General features: G+C 35.9%; 4 protein-coding genes and 1 long non-coding RNA gene across 5 annotated transcripts in view; 1 reads left to right on the top strand and 4 right to left on the bottom strand.

The window, feature by feature from the left end:
• Nucleotides 1–279: 279 nt before the first annotated feature.
• Nucleotides 280–2915, bottom strand: LOC111401048 (tubulin alpha-3 chain-like). The gene is made up of 5 exons (XM_023028584.1): nt 2672–2915; nt 2152–2366; nt 1651–1850; nt 1059–1567; nt 280–739 (listed from the first exon to the last, which is right to left on the bottom strand). The coding sequence occupies exons 1-5, from the start codon at nt 2782–2784 to the stop codon at nt 427–429; spliced, it is 1350 nt and encodes a 449-aa protein (XP_022884352.1). The 5' UTR covers nt 2785–2915; the 3' UTR covers nt 280–426.
• Nucleotides 2916–4788: 1873 nt separating this feature from the next.
• LOC111401037 (mitochondrial dicarboxylate/tricarboxylate transporter DTC-like) lies at nt 4789–7778 on the top strand. The gene is made up of 6 exons (XM_023028573.1): nt 4789–5099; nt 5426–5509; nt 6316–6377; nt 6612–6973; nt 7144–7358; nt 7449–7778. Exons 1-6 carry the CDS (start codon nt 4983–4985, stop codon nt 7503–7505), a joined length of 897 nt encoding a protein of 298 aa, XP_022884341.1. The 5' UTR covers nt 4789–4982; the 3' UTR covers nt 7506–7778.
• A 3194-nt stretch (nt 7779–10972) lies between these two features.
• Nucleotides 10973–12819, bottom strand: LOC111401033. The gene is made up of 2 exons (XR_002703910.1): nt 11739–12819; nt 10973–11623 (listed from the first exon to the last, which is right to left on the bottom strand). It is a non-coding gene; the product is annotated as an uncharacterized LOC111401033 (long non-coding RNA).
• Nucleotides 12820–12830: 11 nt separating this feature from the next.
• LOC111401024 lies at nt 12831–15087 on the bottom strand. The gene is made up of 2 exons (XM_023028558.1): nt 14540–15087; nt 12831–14446 (listed from the first exon to the last, which is right to left on the bottom strand). Exons 1-2 carry the CDS (start codon nt 14669–14671, stop codon nt 12980–12982), a joined length of 1599 nt encoding a protein of 532 aa, XP_022884326.1. The 5' UTR covers nt 14672–15087; the 3' UTR covers nt 12831–12979.
• Nucleotides 15088–17210: 2123 nt separating this feature from the next.
• The window catches only part of LOC111407344 (nucleolar complex protein 2 homolog), a 5720-nt gene continuing 3386 nt past the window's right edge, over nt 17211–19544 (bottom strand). The window contains exons 2-8 of the mRNA XM_023036769.1: nt 19192–19529; nt 18595–18924; nt 18306–18512; nt 18129–18215; nt 17959–18053; nt 17735–17872; nt 17211–17649 (exon numbers count right to left, since the gene is read on the bottom strand). Coding sequence (XP_022892537.1) covers nt 17370–17649; nt 17735–17872; nt 17959–18053; nt 18129–18215; nt 18306–18512; nt 18595–18924; nt 19192–19529 — 1475 coding nt within the window. The 3' untranslated portion in view covers nt 17211–17369. The remainder of the gene's footprint in view (nt 17650–17734; nt 17873–17958; nt 18054–18128; nt 18216–18305; nt 18513–18594; nt 18925–19191; nt 19530–19544) is intronic.

Below are 19544 nucleotides of genomic sequence, written 5' to 3'. Positions count from 1 at the left end.
GTGCTGTACCATTTCACAGCCTATATCCAGCTTACTGATTTTCATTTTGATTGGTTAACTGACATTTTTCTCCCATCAGGATAAATATAAAGGTTGAACTCCAACCTTAAAGGCCCCCCACCGCCCTTGCCTAGGATAAATATAATCTGCATATATGATTGTCTATTCTGTGTTTGTTGCTAATTTTCTTATTAAATATTTGTTTTATGAAATTTTAGGGAGCTAAAATTATTTACATTAACAATATTTATGAACACTTTTAAGTAACAGACAAAACAATTGTTTTCAATATGACAATTAGAACGCTCGATCAAATCCAAAATCTTAACAATATTTCTTCTCAGAAGTTTGAGAAGATATTACACAAACAAGAAGGGCAGCAACCAAACTAAAACAATCGAATGAACATATTAGATGTCGAGTACTTCAATAATCTTCGCTGCCTTCTTCATCATCAACACCCTCAGCACCAACTTCTTCATAGTCTTTCTCAAGAGCAGCTAAATCTTCACGAGCTTCACTGAATTCACCTTCCTCCATTCCTTCCCCAACGTACCAGTGAACAAATGCCCTCTTGGCATACATGAGATCAAATTTGTGGTTTATGCGCGAAAACACTTCGACCACTGCAGTGTTGTTGCTGATCATGCACACGGCTCGCTGCACCTTGGCAAGATCACCCCCGGGTACCACTGTCGGAGGCTGATAGTTAATACCACACTTGAAGCCAGTGGGGCACCTGTAAAATCCAGACATGGATGACTTTTGAGCAAATTCATGGCGAGTACTCAAACTTCTAAGGTAAAAATAACTCGTAAATGTATAAAAAGCCTTCCTAACTGTAATCAGGAGCAAGAGCAATATTCAATATGGGGTGATGTATTTTTATTCTAGTTGCACTCGCCGGCAAAATCCAATAAAAGAAAATGATGGTAAAGATTCAATGAATTTGATAATATATATACCCATCTAATAAATAAATTTAATTATGTGAAATAACTATGTTCATCATGTCAGTCAGGTTCATATTTTTGCCAAATTATATGCTGTTTCCTTACCAGTCAACGAACTGGACAGTTCGTTTGGTTTTGATGGTAGCAACAGCAGCATTGACGTCCTTTGGAACAACATCTCCACGGTACATCAAACAACAAGCCATGTATTTCCCGTGTCTTGGATCGCATTTTGCCATCATGCTTGAGGGCTCAAATACTGCATTTGTGATCTCGGGGATTGATAACTGCTCATGGTATGCTTTCTCAGCTGAGATCACGGGGGCATATGACGAGAGCATGAAATGGATACGAGGATATGGTACAAGGTTGGTCTGGAACTCTGTAATGTCCACATTAATGGCTCCATCAAACCGTAAAGAAGTGGTCAGGGATGATATGATTTGAGAAATCAAACGGTTCAAATTGGTGTATGTCGGCCGCTCAATATCTAGAGACCGCCGGCAGATATCATAAATGGCTTCATTGTCCAAGATCACAGCCACATCTGTATGTTCAAGAAGGGAATGAGTTGAGAGAACACTGTTGTAAGGCTCCACAACAGCAGTCGACACCTGCAATCAATGCCAAAGCCCACATTTAGGTCATGTGAAGATTGAAGAACAAAAGCGTTTGTTATAAGGTTAAATATATGCACCTGGGGAGAAGGATAGATGGTGAAACCGAGCTTTGATTTTTTCCCATAGTCCACAGACAGGCGTTCCAATAGCAGTGAACCTAATCCAGATCCCGTTCCACCACCAACAGCATTGAACACCAAAAACCCTTGCAAACCAGTGCAGTTATCCGCCAACTTCCTCACTCTGTCCAAGCATAGATCAACAATCTCTTTCCCAACTGAAAAAAAGATTACCAAAATCAGATTAATAGCATAAAAAACAGATGCACAAAATTCCATTGACTAACAATTTCTACAGTTATCGATCCACATGAAATTAACATATTCTCTTAGAAAGTTCCTGGCTGGATATACAATTTTTTCAAATTAATTGTTCATTGATTCAATAGCTACACTGAACCTGCCTTTGCCCAGTCACTTAAGACTGCCACAAGCTATCAATCACGGACTTGATACCACATGCTTAAAAATTTCAGTGCAAACCCATTCGTGAACTCCTCAAACGGCAAAATTTTACACCTGTATAATGGCCACGGGCGAAATTATTAGCAGCATCTTCCTTTCCAGAAATGAGTTGCTCTGGGTGGAAAAGCTGGCGATAAGTCCCTGTCCGGACTTCGTCAATGACAGTCGGTTCAAGATCAAGAAATATAGCCCTGGGTACATGCTTCCCCGAGCCTGTCTCGCTGAAGAAGGTGTTGAATGCATCATGTGCAACACCCACTGAGGTGTCACTGCAAACCCACAGAAAAAAGTACATTCATTAAACTTCATAGTTCATTAATAGATCCACGCTTATTATTGCGAAAATCAATTATTCAATCTTCAACTAAATACAAGATAAAACAAGGGATCGTAATTCATTAACTACCGAGTAAAATGATAAACCATTCAAATCATTTGTCAAATGCAATATAGCCCTCAAATCACTTTATCAATTCCAAAATTAACGTTCATTTAACCACATTAAATAATTATACCTACAAATCGACAGATAACATCAATTACAATGAAATTATACGTAAGATTAGAGACAAACCTAGGCATCATGCCATCGGGTTGGATGCCATGTTCAAGGCAATAAAGCTCCCAACATGAATTACCCACTTGGATCCCTGCTTGACCAATGTGTATGCTAATTATTTCTCTCATTTTTATCTCTCTCTCTCTCTAGAAAATCTTCAGACTAAAACCCTTTGCTTCTTTCTCTCTCTGGAGGCCTCTTTGATCGGATTCAGAAACGTAGCTCCTCGCTATATACTCACAGACATATACGTGTATATGTAAGTATAGTCTTGACCAAAAAAATTTTGAAGACAGAAATGTCCAGATATTTATGATATGTTTCGAAATATTGTAATATTGATCCTCAAATTGTTATATTAGTAACAAATTAACCCATGACCTCTAAAATACTGCAAATTTGTTCCCAACAATTGTTATAAATTAATTCCGGAATCAATGGACTTGGACGAAAATTGGATTGAATCAATTAGTTCGGTTATCTTGAGTACTAAAATTTGGTTCTCAAGTCTATTTTAGGAATTGAAAATTAATATAGTTTCAATATTATTTTTATCATGTATTAAATTAATTATATTTGTATTTTGAATTATTAACATTTTGTTATTCAAAATTGGAAAAAGCTGGATAAAAAATGTAGACAATTGTTTATACTTTGTAAATTTTTCTAAATGCAATGTTAGCTATTTTAATGGCATCGATTGGAATGAGGGAGAGCGGCTCGATCTGAAAAAAAGGAAGAAGCAGAGATGAACTAAATCATATGATCAAAACACAATAACATGAGGGCACCTCTATAGGCGCAAAAATCTAGTTACAGACCCTAATGGACGTGTGATGAATATGAGAAGCATCTACTCGATAAGCCTATATGCTGTGAATGGGAGGGTAGCAAACAACATTGTTGAAGATAAACTATTTGACATTATCAATGAAATCTTTAGCAATAATCAACCAATATATGCGATCAAGAGATATGAGATCATTTCATATTGAAAAGGAAAATAATGTTTAATAAAAATGTGCATATAAGGGTCACATAAAAATTTAATCGTTGAATCTAGATTGAGATACATATCCATCTCTCCTAATACAAAGTGCCTATTTAATAGATGTATATGGTTTTATTATTGGAGTTTAAAAAATTAAGGACTAACTTACTACCTATCAATAAATTAGAGACCAATATTACAATTTTCCTTATTTTGTGGAGGGAATGACCGAATATTTAATTAATAAATAGTTGGAGTCCCAATGTAGGCGTGCCAATAAGTGCCAGCCCGATAATGGGGCCACTTATCTCGCTGTGGTTTCTATTTTCCATGAAATGACAAAATTAACCTTATATTTAATGTCCCTAGTTATTGTCAATCTTTGGTGAGTGCAAAATGAAATGTGGTCACAATGGGCTGTCTCATTACTCGACCAGGGTGTACCATGTGCAGAGAGGGAATTTAATCTAAAAAAAGAAAGAAGCAGCAGCAGCTAGCTCATTGATTACAATGCTGTTTGGCAGAAATTTAAATTATATTTTTAATGAATTTCGATAAATTTTGATGAAATATACGGTTGAAAAATTATGAATTTTATAAAATATGAAGTTAAAATTAATTGTTGACTTTAACTTAAATTAAAATAATCCTTACCAAACAAGGAATATATATTTTATTGGGACGACTTTTAATCAAATAAAGTCTTCATGAAAGTTACACTATTGATCCCTTGTTACTGAATTGGTGAGTCAGAGTCGGACTCGAGATTTTCAAGTTTGAACTTTAAAGTTGGATCTTCGAATCATAATGCACATTCAAATCTTTTTCTTCATTAAAATTTTGATCTCAAATTCAATTTTTTGTTCCATAATCCATAGAACGCCAAGAGGAAAAAGGAAATCGAAATATCTTGAAACTAGTGAATACTAACTTTCCAATACATACCATCAAAATTCAGATGAAATAAATTTAAAATCGACTACATAAACAAAAAATCGTCAATGATAAATTATTGTCAAGGATCTCATAAATAAAAACGTCAAAATTTTACTTTCTTGGCACAATTGAACTATGTTAATAGATATGAGAGAGATTACAGAAATAAAAGACGAGGCGGCCAGAGTTTGAATGAATTGAATCTGGACTATGGAACTTCTGCTGGCATATTCATTTTAGGGTTCCGTTATATGGACTATAATATATTTTGGCCCATTTAATTTTACCACTTAATAGTAAGTCCATATTTTCCATTTTCACAGAGACAAAACCACGTTTTGTTCACTCTCCTCTTTCACCGTTTGAAGGAAAGGAAGAAAGGGAGAAAAAGAAAAAATAATGGGAGAGGAGAAACCAAAATCAGCTGGAGCCTGGCCAACTGTGAAGCCCTTTGTTAATGGTGGTGTTTCTGGTATGCTTGCTACCTGTGTCATTCAACCCGTTGATATGATCAAGGTAACAGTCCACATGGATTATTTTTTTTCTTGAATAAATTTTAGGTTCTTAGTATTGTTTTTAGATCTTGAATAAAATGGGCCCTTTTCGAATATTTCTGTTTAATCTTCACGTTATCCCTTCAAAGTTAAGTTTTTTTAATAAGTTTCAGATCTCAGGTAAATGGGTTTTTGTTTAAATTCGATTTGCTTATAGTTAAAGTGCATTTCAAAGTTAAGAAAAGATGGAATCTTTGTGGGTTTGTTTAGATCTAATTGTTTGATGGGTTCGAATTAAATCTTGAAATTGTTTATCTGATCTGTGAGGCTCTATTGCTCATTTTGCAGGTGAGAATTCAATTGGGTCAGGGTTCTGGGGCTGAGGTGATCAAGACCATGCTAAAAAATGAGGGAATTGGTGCCTTCTACAAGGTTCAGTTTTTGTTAGTATTGGTGATCCTTACTAGAGAAAATTTTATACTGTGGTGTTCAATTTGTAGCATTGAAGTCGTCTATATGTGGTAAAAGATGAACCTTTAGTCGATTTTGCTCACGAAATTGTGGCAGCTTTTGTGGTATGGTCGCTTTCTCGTGACATTTGGCACATTTTCCTTTTTCTTTTAAATTGGATGGCACTAAAGAAATTAGTTGGGGCAGTCTCCTATCTTCTCCAGTAATCAAGTGTTCGATGTGTGCTAAAAGATGAAACCTTAGTAGATTTGGCTCACGAAGTTTGGCACATTTTCTTTTTTCTTTTAAATTGGATGGCACTAAAGAAATTAGTTTGCAGTCAAATAATATTTTGCGCTCGAACTGACATTATATCATTTTTGCAGAATGCTTATCTATGATGCACTGACACTCTCCTCGCAATGGTGAATCAGTGTCTGGCATGTTGCCAATACTTGTCGGATATGCTAGGTGTCGTGTCCAAATTATTTTCTCCTTATTAGTTGGAAACACGCTAAGGGTTACATTGTCGCCGGAATTAGCAAAAACAAATTTACGTTCCAATTTAACAAACAAGAATGAAAAATAAAAAATAAAAAAAATGTGTCGTATCAAATTCGACATTCGTGCACGTGTCAGTGCTTCCTAGATGCTTGCTCTTGTGATTTTCTTTTGAAGACCTGAATAATATCTATATTTTTTAATGCTTTTTCAAGTTCTACAGTTGCTCTTCTGTTGCCAAAGTATTACCTTCCCTAATAATTATTGTTGTATTATTGTCTCTGCAGGGTTTGTCGGCTGGGCTTCTTAGACAAGCTACATATACAACTGCCCGACTTGGTTCATTCAGGTGAGTTATTACTTGTAAATATGGTCAACTGAAAAAAGTTACGGCCATGTGTATAGTTAGTCGAAATGAAGAAATGCATTAAAATATCTAAACAAGAGGATTGTTTTGAATCAATCAAGTTGGTTATGCAGAGGGTTATTGAACATCTTGTGTGATTTCAATTTGAACAATCCTGCATCACTGGTCTACATTTTTCCAAGCTGTATAATACGTTGAAATCTTCCCGTTCAATAGGATGTTGACTAACAAGGCAATTGAGGCCAATGATGGGAAGCCCTTGCCGCTGTATCAGAAGGCTCTGTGTGGTTTGACTGCGGGAGCCATTGGAGCTTGTGTAGGCAGTCCTGCAGATTTGGCACTTATCCGCATGCAGGCTGATGCAACATTGCCTGCTGCTCAGCGCAGGAATTATACAAATGCATTTCATGCCCTCTATCGAATTGTTGCTGATGAAGGAGTTTTGGCACTCTGGAAAGGTGCCGGTCCTACTGTTGTGAGGGCTATGGCACTTAACATGGGAATGCTTGCTTCTTATGATCAAAGTGTGGAGTTTTTCGAGGGTAATCTTGGATTTGGCGAGACTGCTACAGTGATAGGTGAAATACTCTTTTGAATTGGATCTATAAATTATAACTTTTTTTTCGAACATGTTTTGATAACTTTCAGTAAAAAAGGTTACTTTACTGAAAAAGTATCTCTGACTTTACAGTTGTTTGGTTTGGTTTGGTTGTATTTTACACATTAATCCGTTCTTGTTTCTTTTCAGGGGCGAGTAGTGTATCAGGGTTTTTTGCTGCTGCTTGCAGTTTACCATTTGATTATGTCAAAACCCAAATACAGAAAATGCAGCCAGATGCTGCAGGGAAATTTCCATATACTGGTTCTTTTGATTGTGCCATGAAAACACTAAAAGCAGGAGGTCCTTTTAAGTTTTACACTGGATTTCCTGTATATTGTGTTAGAATTGCGCCTCATGTCATGGTATGGACTCTCTCCAATTCTCTCTTTATGCGTGTATTCTTGTCGACCCACATTATCTGAACCTTTGACGACTATTGTTATCCATTGTAGATGACATGGATATTCCTGAACCGAATTCAAAAATTGGAGAAGAAGGCTGGATTATGATTCTAAGTGAAATCCAAGATCTTCATTTGAGCTCAACTCACAAATAATATTTTTGGCCATGTTCAAGTCAAGGTTACAATAAATTTACAGGGATTGATAGGTTGTTGTTCTGATCGGAGTATAGAGTAGGGATTTGGTGTTTCCAAATTATTTTCGAGTTCAAATAATCTATGTACTCATCAACTATTCTCTTTGACAGAGACCTTTTGTTTTGCATCAATTTTGATAATAGTATGCATTTGTTCTCACTTTGGTGAGCAAATTTGGTGGAAATTTACAGGGAATTTTAGATAACTTATGCTCACACCAGCAAAAGTTTCCGTAGCTGAACCTGGCATAACCAATCATGGGCTGGGTCGTGCTTTTGACGAGCCAAGATTCACTGGCTTTTAAGGATGCTTTGGCAGTGAGTTTCCATTGCTAAATCACGAGGTGGATCGTGCTGGCTACTCAGGTATTGCACAGTTTAACACCTCTGGTCGAAGCGTTTAAGGTGAATTTTAAATGGTGGTCTATATAGAAAGCAAATCATGCTACTTGTACAGAAAATTCTTACACTTTGACAGAATGCCATTGGCCTGTTTAAAGAGACAGTTTTTGCACCAATTACACATGGTTTTCTGTACAAAATGGCAAAGCTCATAAAAAGCTCCAACAAGAAGAATAAAACAAGTGCTTTGAATATTTAGCCGAGTAAATCCCGTAGAAATCAACAAATCTTTATACACCACAATATAATAATTTGCAGTTTTCCCAAATATTTATGGAAATCTAATTTATTTTATTCCCGTAGAATAATTTCTTTTAATCCCATTTAGTTTCTTATATACACATGCTCAACAGGATTCCGTTTCAATTCCAATGTCTTCCCAATTTCTCTTTCTCTTTCCAGCTTAATTTTCTTCTTCATCAACAATACTACCAATGGCAATATTACCAGAAAGGATACTGAAGGAGCATATTTTCGTCTTCTCAAATTTGGGACCCGAGCGCAATTAGCATTTCCTTTCATGTTCCTTTTTGTCTGATGCTCCATTTTCTTCGTTTTCGATAATTCTTGCACTAATCATTCCTTGAAGAATGTATTCAGTAAACGAATCTAAGGATCGAGTTCAGTTAGGGCGGATCACAAGTGTTGGAAAGCTTACCATCGATGATTAAATAATATTCAAAAAATCGTACGGATTAGAGTTAGATACACCACTAAAATTAGAACTAGGTAAAAATCATTCCATAATTTGCAAAATGTCCTAATTTATTTTTCAATTAAATATGTAATATATATCAACAAAATGCTAATATTTAGTTTACAATTAAAATTAATTAAACAAGCATTATTATATTAACAAAATTGAAATTATTTATGTGCTTGGATGATTTCACTTTTCGGAATCGATTCTTTGTGAACGAAAAGTGAAACATCCAAATTTCCTACAAATTTATCCACCATTAATTGACTAAACTCTCAAATCAATTTATTAGAGGGGAAAAAAATCAAGAAGAGGGACAGCACAGGTTAAAATGTTTCTAATTGTATTAAACCAGTAAAATTGAACATATATTATTTTGTTACATTATGCTAAAATCAATAAGTGTCTTGATGGTGAAGTGGTCAATTTGTTTAAGAAAGTTAGTAGGTTTGAATCACCTTCCAAGCATTTGTTTTGGTAATAATTGTTGAAATACAAAAATTATAAAAAAATATTGCTCTTAAAGAATTTTGAACCCAAGATCTCTAATTCAATAGTGGAAGAGCTAACCGAGCTACTAGAGATATTTGTTATTAATATCAGTTATTAAATATATAATCTAAAAATTCTATCTATTATTAATAAAAATAAATAAAATGTCTCCCCAACGAATCGCTCTAACTGGCCACCACCTGAATTCGCCCCCGATTGAGTAACAGGTCCCAGTTTTCTTAGATATCTTACTATTTCTTTTTCTATCAAAACACCCTACAAAACCCCGATATATGTAGGAACGGATCCAGAAATTCATGTTGGGGGAGTTGAAATTTAAAATAAGTTGAATACAATTTTTTTATATATAACAAAAAAAAAAAATTTAATAAAAAAAAAAAAAAAAAAAAAAAAGAAAAACAAATTCTAATTATGACATTACAAGTTGTGTCCGCCAAACTTTAAGAGCGTAAAACTCATCTCTAAGAGAATGTACGACTATTTTTCTCAGAAATTCTCGTTCAATATAAAGTGTCATACAATGAGCAAAAAACTCATCCTCCATTTGTCAAGAATTGTTATCTTTACATGCTTCATTGTTAAAAAAGCTCACCCAGTAATTACTGTAGATACATGTAGTGTCAATACAAGAATAATTAATCTAGTCAGAATAATATCTCTCTCTTACCTTCTACTTGCAACCACGAGCTTGCATAATTTAGAAAGTGGAGGCAATTGAAATCGCGAATCAAGTCATTCTCGTAATGTTGCAACTCAAACCTCAAAAAACGAACATCTTGTTGTGTAAGATCACCTTGATAAAACTTCTCTGCGAGTTTGCAAATATCTTTGACGTTGAATTATTCAAAAGAATTTTGAGGATCCAAAGCAACCATAAGAGAAAGGAGTTCTACCGATAGCTCATTAAATCTCGTATTTGATTCCATCAACTAAAATCTATTGCTTTATTAAAGACTTTGAAGTGTTAATGATGCTCGGTTGTAACTTGCTCACGGGGACGACCGATCTTAAATATATAAAATTTTGTTGATTTCTTCCACAGATTTGGAAGGTAAAAACATGTTGGAATTATTGAGAGGGAAGCGATTAGCATACGCGGGTGATTCTTTGAATAGGAACATGTGGGCATATAAGGTTTGTCTTCTCTGGAATTCAGTAGAGGATAAGAGCAAAGTGTTTGAGGACTCTGTTAAATACGAATTCAAGAAAAGAAGGCATCGCGTTCTTGGTTTAAGAGCAAGTTTGACCCTGTTTGAAACCATCTTTTTCGGTAAATATTTGGACAGTTATGCCCAAATAAACCGAAAAAAGCATCCACTCGAAGAGGGATAATTCTCGTATCCAATGTTTCTCATTTCAGGTGAAGTTAATGTTGAAAAGCTTGTGCATAATTTATATATAACAACTAAGTGAGAAAAAAATCATATAGTGTTGATAAAAAAGAGTTATGAAGTACTTATGGGATCCGCGAAATATGTGTATAAAAAATAATTTGACTTTAGCACTATAAACACTTTCCAAACATACTCTTCGTTGTCGACTGATCCAAACCATGTTCCAAATTGTTGTTATGGAAATTACACCGTTCATTTTGCTCCAAGTTGATTGTAGCACTCAAACTTTGTTTTAAGTTGGTACTCTGTCCAAGTTCGTCATCTTGATGAAGAGAAAAGATGATGAATAATGCTAGTTTATCAAAAAGTAGGTGACAAATAGAGTGACATAATAAGTGTCGACAAAAAATGATTGGATGAAAAAACCGACTGTATTTTAAACAATCCAATGATATATTCTCATTTGACGTTATGTCAAGAATTATGTCAACCATTATGTTTATATAGCATGATTGAAAGATGATATGATAGTCAAATCATTTGCCAACTAGGAAGCCAAGTCAGCATTTCCTATGGTGAACAAAATTGTTCGAGTTCAGTAACAAAGCTGAAAGTTTAGTGAACAATATGAAATACCGGACCACTGATAAAGCTTGATCAAAAGCTCCTTACCCTTGGATAATCATGAATGACACATGTAAACAAGTAAATTTTAACCAAACAAACCTCCATCTTCCTAGTCACAAGCTATCATCACGGATTTCCATTTTGCAACCACTTGCATTTTGTGATCTTCCCTTCAGGATGGAGCATAAAAGCGCTCCGTTCAAAAATGCGGATGTACATCTGAAACAGCTTTAGCAACAAGTAACAAATTGAACTATAAATTCATCTCATATAGTATATCACTCCATTATGAAAGAAAAAGCTCCAAAAAAAGGTTATTGAGCCGATGTAGTATGGAAAGTCGAAACACCAAACATAAAATAAACCTTAAAAAAAACGAACACTTATCATTGTCGCTGGTTTGATACAACAAATATCCACGACCATCTTTCACTTCAGCAGTTGCCGAGGTGAGCTTCAGGCAAACAATACAAAGATATAAAAATAAACCCCAGTAAGTTCAAGAAAATCACTTGGTAATAGTACAGAACTGATGTTGGAACAAGTCTACATAGTAGGATTTTTCTCACCTGAACCTAAGCACTAGGGAAGTAGGGCACCTCTGGCACTAGTAACATATAAACAACACAAACCAGATACTTCAGACACAACTTCTGGAGAGAACAATGTAGCAAGACTAACTATTTACTAATACTCACAAAGCAATGAATATTAGGTTACAAGAAACTACTAAAATTATTGATAAAAAACATTGTTAGTCGCTCAACTCATAGCCAAGTTTCACATTAGACTTGTTGGTCACCAAATTTTATATTGTTTTGAAGCGGTCACATAAAGTTCACTTCTTGATTCGATTTTGTAGCACAATTATATTTGATTAGTTTTACAACGAATATCCAATGGGGAAGTCAACAATTGGACGTGGCATAAACATAGATATCTTCCACCATGAAACATTCTATTCAAAAATTTGACCTTTGCTTTAAAGTTGAGTGATAAATAGTGTTTCCTACCCAGATTGAAAGCTGAAACACAAGCCTGACATCAACTTGAATTACAAAGTGTACAATATCAAAATATGCATGAATTTATCATAACCATTAAACAAAACTACCAAATTACCATACTAATCATAAATAAAGGATAACATAAACTGAAACCTATTTGCATCTATCCATTGCAAACCAAATATTTACAAAACTTCCCTTCTACACCCACTCCCCTAACCAACTAAAAAAAGATGAAAGATAAACCAGCATCGGAAATGAAATCAGGTGGACTTTTGCCATGAGTTTCAAAGCAAGTGAAGTTAAAACACGAGAAACAAGACCCATTCTTCCTCTTTAGACAAGTGAACATAACTGCTAAAGATTTTCTCCCGTGGGAAACTATAACGAGTGAATTGTTCATAGAAGAGACTTACATGATGATAAATACATGTCACCACTACTGCCAATGCTCTTCTTTGAGCACTTATTTTCCTCTGCCAATGCCTCAGTCCTCAACATACTTCCATGTAATCTCTTTATCCGCTGCATGCAAATCCATGTCCATACAAACATCTCCTCCTACTGTCATAGGCTCGGATGGTCAACATTAATACTCTGTCATCTCTTTATCCCCTGCTTGCCTAACCAATTCCATAAAAACATTTGCTCCTCTACTGCCAATGCTCTTCTTTGAGCACTTATTTTCCTCTGCCAATGCCTCAGTCCTCAACATACTTCCATGTAATCTCTTTATCCGCTGCATGCAAATCCATGTCCATACAAACATCTCCTCCTACTGTCATAGGCTCGGATGGTCAACATTAATACTCTGTCATCTCTTTATCCCCTGCTTGCCTAACCAATTCCATAAAAACATTTGCTCCTCGTGCCGCAGGCTCGGATACCTCAACATGAACATTACCAACCGTCTCCACTCCTACGTGATCCTGATTGTTTTCATCAATGTTAGTCTCTTCTTTCCCATCAATGTCTGCAAAGTTCTCTGCACCCTTATTAGTTTCAACAAATTCATAATTGTTTTTCACTTCCTTTACTTCTACATCTGCAAGGTTCTCCTCGATCTTATCTGTTTCCATTTTCACTTCAACGTCCACTAAAAAATTTTGCACAGGCTTTGCTGCTGCTTCTACACCTTCATTATTGTTATTTGATTCGACATTCCCTTTAGAACTCCCACCTTCCTGATTGTACTCGCCCAAATCCACATAATTCTCCTCTATGGCATGGGTCTCATCCCCGTCACTACTGCTCTCATTTTCTGAGTCATTCTCCATCACCTCTTCATTAATCTCCCCCCCAACTTCGTGTTCCGGCCTCTCAAGACCCTGCAACCTCCTCCTCAAATCCCCCAGCTCCCTCTCCATCAGGAACAGCCTATCCTTCAAAATCAAATTCTCTTCTTCTAGTTGTTCAATGTGTGCATCCTGTTCATCCATTTTATTCTCCAACAAATTATTCTGATATTCAAGTCCACCAACACCAACACTGTTTGGTTTGTATGTCATCTCAAAACGACTCAAATCATGATCTAATCTCCTCTCGACCTCAACATGCTCCTCCAAATCACTCTCGCTTGACCCTCCCTCATCTTCCTCCTCGTCTTCATGTACCTCCATTTCATGGCCTGCTGATCTCAACCGAATCAACCCCTTCATTGAACCATAACCATCAAGACCCCACTCTTCCTTCGCCATATCCACTAAAACCTCCCGCGATGGAGAGAAAATTGGAGTTGGCAAAATTGCAGGAGTCACTGGGTATGGAGAAACCAACGGTGCAATCCCACCACTCTTCTTAGCCCTTATAAGAAAAGAGGTCGTGTTCCTTGGAGCAAATGGAGCAAACCTTTTATTATTACTACCCATTGTCGAATTCATGTTATTGTTCTTATTGAAATTCTTTTTGGAGAAGAATTTCCGTGCCTTCAACTTATTCTGATGCTGCAGTTCATTCAAAGTTGGAGGGTTATAATTAAAATTCTTATGCCCACTGCCACTGATAACATTGACACCACTACCACAAGGACCAATACTAGGGCCAGGCATCAGGGGTTTCTGCTGGTCATTCCGCCTCTTGTCGTACGGCTTACCTACCTTCTTCCCCTTCCAGTTGCTCCTTGGACCCAACCCCAATTGCCTGGATGACTTATTGGAAGTAACAGATGGGGGTGGTTTCATACCTACAAGGTTCGTGTTAGGTTTAGGGTTCTGGAATTGTGGTTGTGCCAACGGTGGGACCCAATTTCCGTGGCTCCGATTCATAGCCATCTGCGGATGAGGTTGAGAATTCTTCATCGTGTTAAGCGATTCCGAACTCATTAGATTTGAAAAGTGTCGTTCTTGATTTGTTCTAAAAATTACCTGCCGCTGCGGTTGCGTATTCATTTGGCTCATGCCAATCATTTGATTCTGATTCATGGCCATGGCCATCATTTGTTGATGCTGCCGCCGTTGTGATTGCGAATTCATCATCGTTGAAGCTTGCTCATTCATTTCGATATATGTCAATCGAAAAAAAAAAAAATCAAAAAAATGCAAATAAACCCTAAAAACGGCAGACAATAATTTTGAAAGATAAATTTTCCCCTTTATTATCTCTCGAAGAATTAGATACTTTAGGTTTTCAAATTCCAGAAAATCAAAACCCGAAACCCACTAAGAAATTAATGAGATTTATATTGCACAAACGAAATTCCAGATCAAGAAAGATAAATTAATACTCGAATTTGTAATTTTACTTTCAGAATCAATCTAGAATTCTTCAATTTTATTTGCAGTAATTCGAATTTCGGAGCTTTTAAGACTTCTTTCGGAAAAAGATATGATGTCTTCTACCTGCAGTAAAGGGGGTAAGGGATTGGGCCAAAGAGGTCTGTCGGTTGGGGTTCTGCTAAGGACAATGAACGGATAAGATTAGAATATTATCGGTAAATGAGTTCTGTTCGAATCAGGTTTTGTATAATTTGAATTGACGAGATTGACCTTAGATTATCTGCTAATCACAATAAACTGCCACTGAATATTTAGCGTAACGACGCCGTATTCGATATTACCGTCATAGGTTTCTTTTTGCACGCGAATGTTTCGTGAGCACGTCAATATGGACGGTTGGCACTTCAATTTGAAAATTTGCTCATGTTTGATATGAGATACAAAAGTTGATTAAATTTTAAATTAAAATTATTAATCAATTTTAATTATATAATTTGGGCATGTTTGAGCCACATTATTTTTCTAAAAATACGTTTTAAAATAATAGATTGAAAGCGAATATATTAGTAAAAAAAAAAAGTTTTAAAGTTGCTTATAACATTATTTTATCGAAAAAAGTGTGGTTGAAAAAAAAATGTATTTTGAAAAAAAACAAGGGTAGATTCAAGATTTTTCAACTACTTGTACCATTGACATTTTTCAATATCCACTAAAAGTTTAGGTCGCGTTTGTTTTCCATTCTTTGGCCAAAAAAATGAAAAATTTGATAATTATTCATCACATCAAACCACTATATTTGACTTCCTCTCTCTTATGTGAGTCCCGTAACGACTATAACCCCATGAACTAATTTTGAATGCTAGGCCTTAATTTCATCTTGATTTGATGACCAAAAATTAGAAATGATACATGTTCAAGTAGTATAGGCGAGGATCGGTAAAGAGCTTCTTTGGCTCCTACCTTTATAGGTGAGGATGTAACATCTATGTGTAAAACAAAACGATCAAAATAGGGTAGCAGCCTAAATTCTATGATTTGAAAAGTTTCTAATGCTACAAAACCAGCTTTACGCTACGTCTTGATTGCTCCATTCTAGAGAAAGTATTGCCTTTCGGATATAAAAAGCATTCAGGCGCAAGTAAGACAAGTTATGCGAATCAAACTTCTGCTACTAATCAATCAATCGAAAACCCGAAACCCACTAAGAAATTAATGAGATTTATATTGCACAAACGAAATTCCAGATCAAGAAAGATAAATTAATACTCGAATTTGTAATTTTACTTTCAGAATCAATCTAGAATTCTTCAATTTTATTTGCAGTAATTCGAATTTCGGAGCTTTTAAGACTTCTTTCGGAAAAAGATATGATGTCTTCTACCTGCAGTAAAGGGGGTAAGGGATTGGGCCAAAGAGGTCTGTCGGTTGGGGTTCTGCTAAGGACAATGAACGGATAAGATTAGAATATTATCGGTAAATGAGTTCTGTTCGAATCAGGTTTTGTATAATTTGAATTGACGAGATTGACCTTAGATTATCTGCTAATCACAATAAACTGCCACTGAATATTTAGCGTAACGACGCCGTATTCGATATTACCGTCATAGGTTTCTTTTTGCACGCGAATGTTTCGTGAGCACGTCAATATGGACGGTTGGCACTTCAATTTGAAAATTAGCTCATGTTTGATATGAGATACAAAAGTTGATTAAATTTTAAATTAAAATTATTAATCAATTTTAATTATATAATTTGGGCCTGTTTGAACCACATTATTTTTCTAAAAATACGTTTTAAAATAATAGATTGAAAGCGAATATATTAGTAAAAAAAAAAAGTTTTAAAGTTGCTTATAACATTATTTTATCGAAAAAAGTGTGGTTGAAAAAAAAATGTATTTTGAAAAAAAACAAGGGTAGATTCAAGATTTTTCAACTACTTGTACCATTGACATTTTTCAATATCTACTAAAAGTTTAGGTCGCATTTGTTTTCCATTCTTTGGCCAAAAAAATGAAAAATATTATCGTTATTCATCACATCAAGTCACCATATTTGACTTCCTCTCTTGTGTAAATCCCGTAACGACTATAACCCCATGAACTAGTTTTGAATGCTAGGCCTTAATTTCATCTTGAATTGATGACCAAAAATTAGAAATGATACATGTTCAAGGAGTATAGGCGAGGATGGTAAAGAGCTTCTTTGGCTCCTACCTTTATAGGTGAGGATGTAACATCTATGTGGAAAACAAAACGATCAAAGTAGGGGAGCAGCCTAAATTCTATGATTTGAAAAGTTTCTAATGCTACAAAACCAGCTTTACGCTACGTCTTGATTGCTCCATTCTAGAGAAAGGGGATATAAAAAGCATTCAGGCACAAGTAAGACAAGTTATGCGAATCAAGCTTCTGCTACTAATCAGTCAATCAAACATCCTGATATCAATCAATAAATCGAACATGCTAATATCAAACCTATTAGGTTCGATTTACTCTCTTCCTCTTCTTTGATTTCTTGTCATGAACCTTTCTTTTCTTTTTTGATGAACCTAGCGGTAGTTTTTGACGTTTGGTAATTGTTCTCTCTGACTCGACATCTTCGGCATCGGTGGTGTCACTCACTGAACCGTTTTCGTCTCTGTCTTCATCGGAACTCAGGAAGAAGTCCTCCACAACATCTTCATCAAGAGCTGTCTGTTCTTGAGGATCCTTCTGTTTCCTAGTTTTTTCCTTTTTCTCCTCTTCTTTAAGCTTAATCCTAAGGCACAGGGAACACCAACAATATACAGTAAGTAAAAACCCACAGATAATAAATTATACACACAGAAATAGAGATAGAGTACTTTGAATCCCGTCCAGGTAGCCACGCAGAATTAAAGACGCGTGCCCCTTTCCCCCATCTACTATTATCATCATCTTCTTCTTCATCATCGTCCTCCGTCTTATTCCCGAAGGTGGATGATTTTTCACCGATAAGTACACTGGAAAAAACACATCCAGTGTTAAGGTTGCTATAAAGATATTTTCGAGAGAGCATTTATCAAGATATATATAGCTAGTAATCAACCTCGATTCCATCATTGTGTCATCTCTTTGCTGTGCTCTCTGGCGTAGAGTGGCAGCATACTGTGACAGGGGGCTAGCCTCTGATTTTTTCTCATCCTAACATACAGGAAAAAATATTTAATCAGCAGCATTTCTCATCCTAAGAAGGAAAATTAACATCAAAATGCAAACCTCGAGAAAAGATGCCACTTCAGGGTCATTCGGCAAGAATGAAACTGTCGCCCTTTTCTTATTTGTAAATTCAGAATTGGTGTTGATCTATGGCATTGAACACTATCCACATTAGATAACACTGCATACACTTCTTTAAATACAAAACTTAAGCAAATAACTAACTATAGGTTATACCTGACGAATAAGGTTCCTCATTTCTCGTCGAAACCTCTCAACTTTTGTTGATTTACAGAAGTTACGCAATCGAACAGAAGGTACAAAAGACAATTCAAAGAAGGCAACAGAATAGCTCCATTGAGCTAGATGTTCAGTAAGCTCTTCGACCACAGAGAAAACACATGCTTCCTGAAATGCTCGGGTTTTTAAGGTAGTTTTGCTCACCTAATTCGTAAAATGAATCCACATCAATAACAATACCATCGCTGGAAACAAAATGTTGTAAAAAAACCAACATGTGAAATACCTTGAGCACAGCTCGCAAATCTACAGCTTTTCCAACTCCTCCTGTAGGAGGTTTGTGCAATTCTTTAATTTCCAGCATGTCTAGAAGGAGCAGAGAAACTGGGATCAAGGTGCCCGTTGAAGCAGCAATGCGGTTAAGCATCCTCACACAACGCAATCTGAGGGGAAAATATTGAGCAGTGGGAACTAAACGAGCTACGCCAGAAATAATTTGAGACAATGGATAAGCAAGGGGCCTCAAATCGCCTTCTGAGCTATTTGCGCATATAGCTCCAGTCCAAAGCTCCAGGCAATTAATATATTTCCATTGATAAACCTTTCTATATATTTCCTGCACGAGGGTTGAGCAAAATTGTGTGAAAACAGAGGATCTGCACTAGGAAAGGGTCATCTGCAGTATGGGTAATTAAATAATTTTAACTATAATCATCAAAAATATATGTTCATTCATGAATCACAGTTTTGGAACACGTTTTGAAACACCGAAAGAAAAAATTGATCAGCTAACAGCAACAAGATCAAAAGTTGCTTTAGGATACAGCAAGAATATATCAACAAAATTCTTGTCCAATTCTACTCCAGAAGGGCCAGAATATACCTTCTTTTTTGTAGATTCTGAAAGTGCTTCCTTTAAGATCAATGCTAACTGGCGAATGTAAGTGAAGGCATGTTGGTATGAAGACAGGAGGTCCACCCGAAGAAGTTCAATAAAACAATTACCAAGAAACTGAATGTGCTGTAGTTTGGTCGCATTAACAAGTTGGCAGTTCAAAACATAGCCTTTATACATCCCTTTGATGCAATCATCTAAGCAATCAGAACCGAGTCGTATGCACAAGTCCCTCAATAATAAAAAGGAGACAATCGGCAGAGCACCACCTCCGGTGCCCCAGAAATGAAGAGCAACCTGAAATACAGAATAGTATATACATAATACTTGAGATTGGAACC

The sequence above is a fragment of the Olea europaea genome, chromosome 1, assembly GCF_002742605.1.
Source record: "Olea europaea var. sylvestris chromosome 1, O_europaea_v1, whole genome shotgun sequence".
In the NCBI taxonomy this organism is placed as follows: domain Eukaryota; kingdom Viridiplantae; phylum Streptophyta; class Magnoliopsida; order Lamiales; family Oleaceae; genus Olea; species Olea europaea.
Note: the sequence above shows the minus strand (reverse complement) of the source record. Positions and strands in the feature narration are given on the sequence as shown.

Bases quoted from the DNA above. Each gene is read 5' to 3' on its own strand.
- LOC111401048 (XM_023028584.1), bottom strand. From the start codon at position 2,784: ATGAGAGAAATAATTAGCATACACATTGGTCAAGCAGGGATCCAAGTG. The intron at 1,851-2,151 runs GTGTAAAATTTT...TCTTTTTTTCAG, and splicing joins CGCCCGTGGCCATTATACAG to TTGGGAAAGAGATTGTTGAT. The intron at 1,568-1,650 runs GTGCATATATTT...CATTGATTGCAG, and splicing joins CCATCTATCCTTCTCCCCAG to GTGTCGACTGCTGTTGTGGA.
- LOC111401037 (XM_023028573.1), top strand. From the start codon at position 4,983: ATGGGAGAGGAGAAACCAAAATCAGCTGGAGCCTGGCCAACTGTGAAG. The intron at 6,378-6,611 runs GTGAGTTATTAC...CCCGTTCAATAG, and splicing joins GCCCGACTTGGTTCATTCAG to GATGTTGACTAACAAGGCAA. The intron at 6,974-7,143 runs GTGAAATACTCT...GTTTCTTTTCAG, and splicing joins CGAGACTGCTACAGTGATAG to GGGCGAGTAGTGTATCAGGG.
- LOC111401024 (XM_023028558.1), bottom strand. From the start codon at position 14,671: ATGAATGAGCAAGCTTCAACGATGATGAATTCGCAATCACAACGGCGG. The intron at 14,447-14,539 runs GTAATTTTTAGA...CCTCATCCGCAG, and splicing joins ATACGCAACCGCAGCGGCAG to ATGGCTATGAATCGGAGCCA.